Below are 12,479 nucleotides of genomic sequence, written 5' to 3' on the forward strand. Positions count from 1 at the left end.
AAGGAACAATAACTAAAATTTAGCTAAATTATAATATAAGACAGTTTAAAAAAAAAAAAAAAAAAAATTAACTGGGTTGAAGAAAAAAACAATCAAACAAATCAGTGCTGCACTAAAACTTAAACAGTTGTAACCTATACGGTGTGTTTGGTGGATTTGGAGTTAAAACAAATAAATAAAGTAAATAAAGTAATAATATCCAAAGCACAGAACACAAACAGGGATTTTAAAACAAAACTAAAACAGGTAACAGTGCAGATAGGAAAAAGTATAGTTTTTTTTATAACTATCAGGACCAGATGTGAATGCTAAAAATAGAATTATATCTTCATATTTAGTTATTCTTATTTTGTCCTTCTGTTTTTGCTTTCACCCCTTCTTTATCTACCACTTTTACTTCCACTGCATTGTTATTCGTTTTCTTTGTATGTCTGTGTGTGAACATTTAAAGGATTCTTTCGTTCTGTATTTATGATCTTTTTTTTTTTTTTTTTAATAAAAATATTTTCACTCAGTGGACGAGTCACACGCGCGAGACATGAAACTGTCTGAAATAAAGCAAAATACTCTTTCATTTTATGGCCTTTAAAAAAAAATAGTTAATTGAAATTAAATTATTAAAGTAATTAATTTATTTGATATATTTTCTTTGTAGTGATTGATCTCATGTGCGCCTCAACACTGCCCCCTTCTGGTAAAACGTCAAAATCAAAATCGTCATGAAAGAACGAAAAAGTGTGTGTATGAAAATATTTTTTTAGGCTTCACTAATGACTAAATTATTCATTGCGTAAATATATTAATTAATAAATTAAACTAAATTACACCTTTCCCTTTTCCTGTTTGCTCTGACGTCATCCACAATCGCCGCGCTCACATGTTCGCAACCTGGAAGCGACTCTTCATCATAAACAGGCATGATTTCCCCGTTTCTTTACCTTTACAGTTTTTTTGTGATCTTTTTCACGTCATTTATTAGATTGTAATGAATATGTATAAGTCTCTAAATAGCAACTCTCCGACAACACCGCATATACAACCATTGAGAGGCTTCCACTCTCATATTTTCCTCCAGGAACCCACAGCAACTCCAAGCTTGATGTTTGCCACAGAATTACAGGAGAAAATGGTCTGTTTATTTCAGACGTACTTCTGGAGCTTGTGAATAAGCAATCAAGTGAAATGGAGCATGTTACATCAGAAATAAGTGACACAGAGCTGCATGGAGTCTCAGAACTGCTAGATTTGCTTCATATAGATGTAGAAACTGAAGCAGTGGACCTCAGACCAGGGAGAGATGATGCATTGTGTTCAGTAAGTTCATTTATCTTGTCTAAAATCCAAACAAGAACTCATTTAAATTTAATTTATCACACCTGTGTTACTACAAAGTGTGGCTTCTGTGTATTAGCATACAGGCAGGCATATTTAAATAATTCAATAAATATAATCGGAAGAGATTTTTCAGCTTTCTTTTTTTTGTATTAACCTGATTACGTGCATGATTGTATACAAAGCTAGTCCCTCGCCTATATTTTATTATAATTAAAACCAAATCTACCTAATGTAATTTCACAGTAGATGGATGGCAAATAGAAGGGACCAAAATAACTTTTATAAAACAGTATCATATTTGTGAAAGAGTTGGAAACATTTGCCATATTTTTGTTTCCACTGATGCAACTTTTTATGATTTGTTTTCTTGACCTGTTGTGTTTTGTTAAACACCGAAAGTCCATCAAAATCACAAATCCACCGTCAACAAACGTAGAATAAATTTTTTACAGTTTTTACGACAAAATGTCAGCACAACATTCGTTGTTTTTAATAAAATTACAGCAGACATGAGGTTTTCTGTCATGTTAACAGTTTGTTTGTGTAACAAACAGAAAAATGTGCTCAGGAAGCAGCGACACTGGGAGCGGCAGCTGGCTGCGAAGAAGAGCAAGAGGAAAGAGGAGAAGCAGAGGAGGAAGCTCAGCCGGGAGCAGGAGTCTGGTAAGGAGAAAGCAAAGCGAGTCAAATGGATGAACAAATGAGAAAAGTCCTCAGTCCCTTTCTAGTTACTTTTCTGCTTTTGTACAGGTGCTTGCACAGATCATCCTCAGGTTACCAAACGAGTCATGAAGGCGGTCGCCAGAGAGCGTTTAGCTGAGGCTCGGTCCACAGGGCTGAAACTCTGCGTTGACCTCAGTATGACAGATTGCATGTCTGACAAGGTGGGTACCCCTTCCCCTTTAGAACTGCCTTTCATGTCACGGTACCGTCTCTATGGTCTCTCTATCAGAGCCGGGTTCTATTGATTCTCCTACATTCGACTGTGGTTTTTGTGGCCAGGAGATAAGCCGACTGGCTGGCCAGTTAAGACGGCTGTACGGGTCTAACAAGAAGGCGACTCGGCCGCTGCACGTGTACTTGACAGACCTGAGAAAGGACAGTCGTCTCTACAAGGAGTGTATACGCATGAATGATGGCTTCCTCAACTACATGGTAATTTTTTATTAAGTGGTATTTAGGGAATCAAAATTCATAGTTTACACGGCACTCAGCTGTTGTTAGTTCAGTCGTCTCTCTGTTACATCTGCTGTATTTACAACAACACCACTTTATGTCTTGTTCCAGATGGAGATAACAGAAGAAAGCTGTTTAGACCTATTCCCTCCAGAAGCGGTTGTTTACCTCACTCCAGATGCCGAAGAAGGTTAGATGGATTTCAGTGGTTCTCATGTGCACAGCTGATTATTTTTGTGTGGGGTTCATGAGTCATATAACTGCACTTTTTTCCCCTCGTTTGGCCAGCAGAGGGCGCTATCCGACTATATCTTTATTACCACTTCCACACTGAATAAAACTAAAAACCCTCGTAGATCCGTTTCCCTCTTCTTAGCTCAGCTGCATCATCGAACTCCTAGATAAACACTGCTTTAGTTTATTAGTACTCTTTAATCTCATGAAGAAAAGGGGATTTTTATCCCATCTAAATGGAGGGGTAGGGATAGGAGGTGCAACCATAGGGAGGAAACTGAGGTTGTGTCAAAATAAGGACAACTTGTTACAGGTGTTACAGATGTCTGAAAATAGTTGTTTTGTTTTTTTTTTTAATCTGTGCAGCATTACAGATTGTTATTTTTTCATTTTAGCTCTGGAGACGTTGGATGCTGACAAAGTGTACATCCTTGGTGGTCTTGTGGATGAAAGCATCCAGAAAGTAATAGAACAGATTGTCCCGGAGCAACACAAACATTGTGTAGAAACAAATCAATCCATTAATACAAAGTAAATGATAATGAGCCAATAGTTTTCCTTTTCTAATCAACACGTCCTGTTTGCGGTTCAGTTTTGTTCCTGTCATCTCTGCTTTGCAGACGTTGAGCCTGAACAGGGCGAGAGAGCTGCGCGTCCACACGGCGAGGCTGCCCATAGACGAGTACATGGAAAAGAAAGACAACGTCAAGAATTTCCACTCAAAGATCCTGGCTGTTAATCAAGGCAAGCAGTGATCGTCTTCTATCTGTTTGACTTATTTTATTTCTGTTATTAACATTTTTCTCTGTGTTTACAGTGTTGGACATCTTGTTGACTTTTTCTGAGACTGGCAGCTGGACGCGAGCTCTGCAGAAATGGTTTCCTCTGGGAAAGGGCTACATAGTCTCCTCCCATGATTCACCGCCACTCCATGCTCCATCATAGACATGTCAAGAAAATTAACAATGTTATTCTTTCCTGCTTTTTACAAATGACTTGTGTTGAAGGATATTCAAGATGTAAGACCCCTGATGTTGCCTGTTGGGAGATAAAACATGGATAAACATTTTTTCATAATGTGTAACAGATTAAATCACCTTTTATAATATTAACAGGCTCGGCGCTTCTTTGGAATGAACTTTTTCTTTCTCTCAGAAACTACAACTGTGTGTTCTTCCTGGCATGATTCAGGCCGTTGCCTTGTTGAAATGTAAACCTTCATCCCACTCTTGAGACGCAGAACCAGCTTGAGAAGTTTCAGCACGTTTTGTCACCTCATGATGAGGCTCCAAGTGCCGCTTTTCAATGTCAGCCAGATTATTCTGCAGGACTTCGGGGGAAAAATGTACTCTGATCTGGATTATTGTCTCTGACACCAATCAAAAGCTTTATGTTCCCGCATTTCTCATAGAATTAAAGGAATTTTATTTATACAGTTCGCAGTCAGTGTCTGTGCAGTTTCTGTCGGTCATGTTTTACGTCAGTGCATGAACAGCTGGATTTGTATTAGAATCTTCAGCCTCAGACGGCACTAATCTGTTTTCATTTGTTTTGATTGGTATATATTTCATACTGACTAGATCTAGATCTGTTTATCTGTACATTATAATGTTATTTTATAGAATAGTTTCATTACAGTGAAAATAGTAGCAATTGTCTAAATGTTTGGACGTCATCAAGGGTTTCTGATGCGTTGCACAATATTCATTGTCTTTCCACATTTATGAAGTTGGATTTGTCCCAGTTTAGCAGTGACAGCTTTCTGCAGAACCACAACACTGTTTCCTTTGAGGCAACTGCTGAATACTTTGACGAGAATCCAATTTTTTCTTGGATCTTTTCCTAAGTTGTTACCGTACAACTGTGTTGTAATCTTCATGTTGCTACATGCTCCTGACATGCCTCGTTTAAGTTGATCTTCTCAGAGCAGCATGAGAAAAGTAAACTGATATGCTCAGTTTTAGTACGCTTACAGCAAAAATTCTAATCATCTTGAATGTGTAATTTGGGTTCTTTTAATGCCAACTGGATGAGACCACCAATGTTTTTGTTCTTATTTGTTTTCACATTTAAAGCCCCAGAAAATCTGTAAGATAGCCTTTATAGTCAAACAAGTGATTATAATTTATTTATAAAATTTTTATAATTTTAATTGAATGTTTCAGTTTCAGGATGTTGGTATAACCAGTGGCTTTTTCCCAGCACATGCAGTAAAAGGTGAAACTTGTCTTGGACACAAAGTCAGATAAAATAGGTTCTGTACATTTAAACATTTAAATTAAAATCAAAACATTTTGTTTTATATTTTCTATCGATCCCTGCAAACTGAACAAGTGATTGTCATGCTGTAGAGTCTTTTTGGACTGGAGTTTAGTTAAGGCTTGTTTGGTTGCTCTATGCACACTAAAATTAATTTATGTTCCTTGAATCGTGACATGATTGTAAATACAAAAATCTTATCTAGTTTTAAATGCAAGCTAAAGCATCAGCTTTTCAAGGATCTTTTTTGCTCTTTGCTTATTTCTTCTACTCATCAGAATCACTTAAAAGCATTTTTCAAGTTAAAAAGATATTTAACTTTTTTTTTTTTAAATATTAAAATCCAGATGAAATAAAATACTGTTAAATAATTTAAATACAGTTAAAAAGATATTTAACATTTTTTTAAAAATAAAATCCAGATGAAATAAAATCCTGTTAAATAATTTAAATCCAGTTAAAAAGATATTTTAATTTTTTTTTTTTTTAAATATTAAAATCCAGATGAAATAAAATCCAGGTAAATAATTTAAATCCAGTTAAAAAGATATTTAATTTTTTAAAAAAAAAAAATTAAAATCCAGATGAAATAAAATCCAGGTAAATAATTTAAATCCAGTTAAAAAGATATTTAATTTAAAAAAAAAAAAAAAAAAATTAAAATCCAGATGAAATAAAATCCAGGCAAATAATTTAAATCCAGTTAAAAAGATATTTAAATTTTTTTTTATTTTTTTATATTAAAATCCAGATCAAATAAAATCCAGGCAAATAATTTAAATCCAGTTAAAAAGATTTGTTCAGTGCTTTGTCACTACTCAGCACTGAATAAGCTGTGTGCACTTCTGCCTGTGATGAAATTGTGTTCTTGTAATCAAACAAAGGGTCTGTATGGAGGGAAAACATGCTTTCACTATCACTACATGGCAACACCTGTATCAAAGTGGCCTCACAGCAAACTTATATGATTCACCCTCTTGTTTGATTTCTTACTTGTGTTGTTCTCACTCTCAGATGTTAATCAGTTTGGAGAAAATCCCCTCTTTTCCCTCTGAGACCATTATTTTCTCTTCCATTTTTTCCAATTTCTGATCCATGTTCAAGTCTCTCCGAACACGAGAAAGTATTTAAAAAATCTCAGATGATTTGAAATTCATTTTCCACTGTCAGGAAAATCATGTACAACAATATCACCCCAAGGACAAAATGCAACGCCAAAAATGTCTGCAAGAACCACAAAACTTCTCCTGACGACAATTCTCACAACTGTAACCAGGATGGATGGATGTCAGGAGACCTACAATTACATGGGAGAGGCAACTTAAATTACATCTGAAGAATCAAATGTTAGCCAATCAACATGTTAGGCCAAAAAAAAAAAAAAACAAAACAATTTCCATGACATGAAGTTAATTTTCCGGAAGAAAACCGCATGGCATGAAACATGGCTAGACTCCAGCAGCTTGAGTTTCTAGGAAGATGTTTTATTGAACGTCATCAGCCCGGTTCTATTATTTCACTGACTGAATTCTCAGGAATTGCAGATGTTCAGTTTCACAATCAGCTGTTTTTTTTCCAAGCCTCAAGGTTATAATAAGTAAAACACAGGAAGTGGAAAAGATTTACTTAAGCTTGTGATGATGAGGATGATGTTGACGATGATGATCATTGCTTTGAAGAATCCTCTTTTTATCATTTAAATGAAATCTAGCTTATGCATAAAAGATGAAAATATGACCAAACACCAGTTCACAATAATAGCAAAACTAAACAAACATTGCAAGAAATAATAAATAAATGGCAAAAAAAAAAAACTGATATAATCTACCAAGAGTGATAAATGCAGTTAAAGGCAATAAACACAGTAATTTATACTTTTGTTTTCTTGTTGCTCATGTGTCTTTCACACATGCATGTTACGCAGCTCTGTCAGGTTGGAGTTCAGCTGCAACAAACGTGTCGAAACAGGAATACAAGAGAAGTCGTGCTGGCCTCACTTTTCTACAATGGATGGAAAAATATCAAAAATATTTTTCGACATGTACAAGCTTATTGAACAGAAAGAATTATAAAAAGAAAACTCTCAGTCATCAAATTAATGAGGATTTGCTTGTATTAGTAACAAGAAAAAGAGTTTTAAAAAAGCTTCTAATGCTTCAGCTTTCAACCATAAAAACTCAGAAATCAGAGCTGAAACTTGATGGGCTCTCGAACATTTTTAAATGCTTCTTTTATGCTTATTTGGCAGTAATGACGTAGAAAAACCAGTAAAACAGTAAAGACACTGATACAGGTGTTTTTCAGATTTCATCACAGGTAAAAACCAGCTCCTTTAAACTGCTGATCACAAGTCTGGTTAACCCAAACTGCTGTGTATGTCTGTCTCGCTGTGGTCTGTGGATTGTTTATGAAATATATCTCCAATACCAGATAGTCATGTTTTCGAGTTAATTCTTGGATTATGATATTCTTATTTAGGTAATTTGGGGTAAATATGAGGTTTATCAGGACTAGGAGGACAATGGAAATCAGGATCCTGTGAAAACGGGGCTAACTAGGTCCAGTTGAGCCAGTTGGCAGTGATGGTTTAAAGCAAACGGAGAGCTGTGTGAGTAATTGTCATAGAATAAAATCTGTGTTGTAATATCTCTGTCTGCTGACGTAGCAGCAGTTCCATGTTAAAGTAAATGTATGTGCATTTGCAACCCAGTGAGGTGGCTGTGTCATAAAGTCACAGAAAAACACCAGGAGAATTTCACACACCTAAACATTCAGTCACCAGCAGACTGAGGACATCCAGCTCCTGGGGGCCAAGAGAGTGGATGTAAAGACATGCATTCGTAAGAAAACAGGGAAAAATATCTTATCATAAATATAATATGAATATGATGTTATATTATATATAATATAAATATCTTATCATATTATATAATCATAAAATATAATCATATCATATAAGAGCGGTTCAGATGCTTCATTCGTAATCTCCTTTAGCTGACGACACGTTGAACCATCGATTATGAAAGGACAATAAAACATCTTATGATTCCTTGCAGCTGCAAAGTTTAAAGTCTGATTAATTTTATTCAGTTATACTATCTGTGATATGTATAGATAATTATAAGGATAGGGAGGGTGATTGTGAGTAGCCCACAACAAATTTTTCAACTTTTTGTGCCTTTGTATTTATTTCTAAAAGACCAATGATGATAAAATTATATATCAACACATAAATACAATAGTCTCTGTGTAACGTTGAAGTTTTACACCACAGAATATTTATTGGATATCTTTGGTTTAGTAAACTTTAGACTGTACTGTCCATCAGGAGAAATTCTTTCCCAGAGACTCCACATCAAGAAGACAATAACAACACTGAGAAGAGCAGAAAATGACAAAAAAAAGAGACAAGAAATGGTCGACTTATGGTTGGATGTTTATGTCCAAACAACAAACAAGGACTGCAAACGTCTAAGACTCTAAACAAACTAGTCAGGAAGGCTAGTTCTAGGCAGGGAGCCTCTCAGAGCTGTGGAAGAGTAGAGGATTAGGAGAAAACTTCAGGGTATTTTGGATAATAAAAAACATCCCCCCAAAATACCCTGGCAGGACAGAGGAGCAGCTGCAGTGAGAGACTGATCTCTCTTCGATGCAGGACTGAGAGGTTCAGAAGGTCCTTCATTCCAGCTGCAATTAGACTGTTTAATATTAATCTTTAATTTCATCTATTTATCTTATTTTTTGAAGGGAACTTTTGGAACACCCTAAATGAATAAAGTATCTATCTATCCATCTATCTCCTTCAGAATTTTATAATTTCTCTAACTTATCTTTGTTGACCCCATGACATTTGCCAATATGGCCAAGGAAAAGAGTTTAGGGGAAACAGATAGTACTTTTTTGTCTTTCAGATTTGGTGCAAAAGTTCCTTTTCTTTCCTTTGAGAGAATTAAAACAGCACAATCATAATGTAAATGTTAACTTCATGGCGTTTTCTTCAGTGATTTAGTTAATGATGACAAACCTAAACAGAAAAACTGATGGCATCCACCCTCGGCGATTTATTGTGACTTTAACGCTAGTTAGCATGATGCTAACTAAGCTGGAAACATGCTAAACATAAACATGGTTGGGAGTGCATTTATCCATAACGAATGAATACAAGAAACAACATACTTTACTTTTTAAACATTTATTTGGTTTTCCTTTAATCCTCACATCAATCCCTTCCAACTATTGATTAATGCTTCAATTATCTTAAGCAAACTTAAAATGACAGTATTTTACAATGCTACATTTTGCTAAAACAATACCTTCATTGTGTCACATTCAGACTCTTTATAAAAACAGCGAAATGTTAGAAACAAACTCCTTTGATATGTTTACGTTAAGCTGAGTGTCCACGTTTCACTTATTATCACACATTTCTGCTTCTATTAACACCCCCCCCCCCCCCAAAAAAACCCAGTTACATAATTGATGAAGAAAAATACATAAAAACATTAAGTAGAAATGCTTTTTTTTTTTTAAAAAAAAAAAAAAAAAAGGTGAATGACAAATGACAAAAAACAATAGCAAATAGATCTGGATTAACATTGGGAACAAGTATAAAACAAACAGAAAAAGAAAACAGTGACACAACAGAATGGTTAGGTATTGTTGGGCTCATAGTTGCAGATATCAGCTTTAACTTCACTACAGTGTTGATTTGCAACACGACCGCTGCTTTAGGCTTTGTTGCCGGTAGGCGTCCCCTGCTGACGTAACTGTCTCTCCAGAACAAAGTGGACCAGCTTCTTCACCCACGCGGACCGAGGGTTCAGGCAGACCTTCTCCCCACTCGCCAGGCCGGCTCTGATCCAGAAAACATTACAACAGTTAAGATCAAAATATTGATTTTAGCAGTTCTTAAAGGTGAAGTATGTAAGATTTTCAATATTTTCTAAATAAATTAACTAATAAAATAACTACAATCATAATCAGAAAGTTTTTTTTGAACATGTAGGTTCCAGTCTGTTCATATTTCATGCGTTATTAAATTATAAGTTTAATTAATGACAAATGACAAAAAGCACTTTTTTTTACTGGTTGGCAAACATTTAAGAAGGGTCTTTGTCATTAATTAAACTTGTAATTTAAGAACACATCAAATATGGACAGACTGAAACGTACTAATTATGATTGTAGTTATTTTTTTTAGTTAATTTATTTTGAAAATATTGAAAATCTTACATACTCCACCTTTAAACTCATCAAACTCATTCAACTCATGCCAATACTGGACATGTGTCATGAGACAGGAACTCAGCACAGCACTGTCTTGGTGAACACATTCATAAGCACATGTCAGATCAGTGTAAGCATGTCTGTATTTGCAATCCAGGCCAGATTCAATCAGATGATAAATGACATGACGGTGTAGAAATGCACTTGGCACATGGATGTATTTATATTAGTAACCAGCTCCATGGTCCATCTGTTTACTTGCTGTCACCGAATTCCAAAGTTTAATGATTTTACAGCTGAAAAGTACAAAATGAATAAATAAAACCAAACCATTGCAGTTTGTTGTGTCAAATGAACTCACATGACTTCTGTTTCTGCACAGTGGGGGCCCTCAGGGATCAGTTTGATGCTCTTCAGGTTGTCTGGAGGGATGATTCTCGACTCCACCTGAAGACAGCGACAGTGCGTGTTGTAGTCTCTGTTGATCGGCGGCATACCTGTCATCAATCAGAAAACACAGTTCACCAGTTAAAGCAGCAGAACAGCACTGGTACGCCTTCATGAGAGCTTCAGTAAATAAACTTGCCGACATTACTTGGGTCATCCGAGAAGTTAAAACATGCAGCTGTTTTCAGTGTAGCTTTTATTGAAGAGGCTTGGAAGATGCAGCAATAAAGAAAAGCATTTGTGCTCCAATACCTGAGATTATCTCTTTATTTTTTTTACATTATCAGCTGAATCATTTGCTGACGTCGTATGTTTGTACTCGTAAAACTCAGAGATGACTTCTTTTACGATTATAAAGACTTCTACTATTTTGCAAGGCTGGTAATTTATGAATCAACTGCTGACATTTCCACTTTCTGCCCACATGCTTCATAGCAGCCTTGTGAAATTCTCAGCCTCGCTACTTCTCCTTTTTTTCTTTCCCTTTTTCACCCTGTCATACTTATTCATCACAACTCTAACACTCAGATGTTGCTCTTGATAAAGAATGAAGAGTTCAGAGGAGTAACAATAATGCATGATGAAAAGGCCAGTGACTGATGCTTAAAGCAGGGTGTGACCAATATGACACATTTTAAATAAGGTCAGAAAGGTCACTTCTTTTACAATAAAGGCAAAGATGCAGTTTTCAGAGGAATTTCAGAGCCAAAATCCTTATCAGATTCACCTCTGAACACTGTCTATATTTGCTGTAACTAAAACACAAAAGGTTTAAAAATTCACTATACAAACAATGAATCCGCATTTAGTAATGCATATGGTGCATATAGTGCTGCTTTTGTTTATGCATATTTGCAAAGAACCCACAAGTCCAAAGAGGCTTTTTCCTGTTTCAAGCCCCACTCATGTCTTACTGAGTTTATTCTACACTAAAACAAGTCCCACCTGCTTGTAAACCCAGTCAGATGTTTCATGACTGAAATATGGTGAAAGTGAATGCAGAAATATGACAGCTTGCACCGTTTCTCCAAACCCCCTGATGAACTCTCACTCTGAACTCCTGACTTGACTTGTTTGTCTTAAAGAAGTGATAAGAGTCCTCATTTCTTACCGGCAGTGAGCACAACCAGAGTGGCAAGCATCAGCAGGACGGCGAGCTTCATCTTCTTCTCTCAGCTGTTTGTTAGGCTCCTCAGCAAGTGTTGGTTTCTGTTAAATGCTGCAAGTGTACGGGTAGATTTGTGCTGCAGTATTTATACACACTCTGATCATGTGCTCATGGAGAAATTAGCTATGGGTGATTTTTCTTTAAAAAAAACAAAAAAAAAACCAGACTAGTGTATGTGTGTGGTTTCACTTTGGTGTGTTCACGTGTGCAGCAGAAGGTAGTCATGGGACGGTGGGTTCAGGGAACAGCAGGAGGCCACGCTGAGGTTGAGACACGGTGCGCCTGCGGTCAGCAGCCACAGAAGTACATCGTGAAGATCAAGTATGATTGTGTGGATGGTTGAAGGCAACAGGGTAACTTCTTTTCTGCTTGTTGTAGCTCTGCAGACGTTTTCACTTCTGTCTGACTCTTACAGGAAAATGATAATATGATCAGCAGACGCAGTTCTGTAAACAATCTCTGTGGGTACAGGATGAGACAGTGAAATGTTGTTTTTGCCGAGAAGCTGTTTTTTTTTTTTGTTGTTGACGTTCTCGGGGCTTCTTCTGGCCCTGCACGTAGCGCAGTCGTCTCACAGGAGTTTGTTTTCGTACGGTTTTTAATATTTTAAAATTTATCCTGGCTCATTCACCCA

General features: G+C 36.2%; 2 protein-coding genes across 2 annotated transcripts; one reads left to right on the plus strand and one right to left on the minus strand.

The window, feature by feature from the left end:
* The first annotated feature begins 1,146 nt into the window (after window positions 1-1,146).
* On the plus strand, window positions 1,147-4,183 carry trmt10b (tRNA methyltransferase 10B). The gene is made up of 8 exons (XM_079257286.1): window positions 1,147-1,314; window positions 1,890-1,998; window positions 2,086-2,219; window positions 2,338-2,490; window positions 2,623-2,701; window positions 3,141-3,208; window positions 3,366-3,489; window positions 3,563-4,183. Exons 1-8 carry the CDS (start codon window positions 1,183-1,185, stop codon window positions 3,688-3,690), a joined length of 927 nt encoding a protein of 308 aa, XP_079113412.1. The 5' UTR covers window positions 1,147-1,182; the 3' UTR covers window positions 3,691-4,183.
* Window positions 4,184-9,731: 5,548 nt separating this feature from the next.
* LOC306769203 (interleukin-8-like) lies at window positions 9,732-11,840 on the minus strand (the record flags this gene model as incomplete). The annotated part of the gene is made up of 3 exons (XM_079257769.1): window positions 9,732-9,858; window positions 10,592-10,727; window positions 11,789-11,840. 3 exons carry the CDS (start codon window positions 11,838-11,840, stop codon window positions 9,732-9,734), a joined length of 315 nt encoding a protein of 104 aa, XP_079113895.1.
* Window positions 11,841-12,479: the final 639 nt, after the last annotated feature.

This window comes from Telmatherina bonti (assembly GCF_933228915.1).
Source record: "Telmatherina bonti genome assembly, chromosome: 18".
Classification (NCBI taxonomy): domain Eukaryota; kingdom Metazoa; phylum Chordata; class Actinopteri; order Atheriniformes; family Telmatherinidae; genus Telmatherina; species Telmatherina bonti.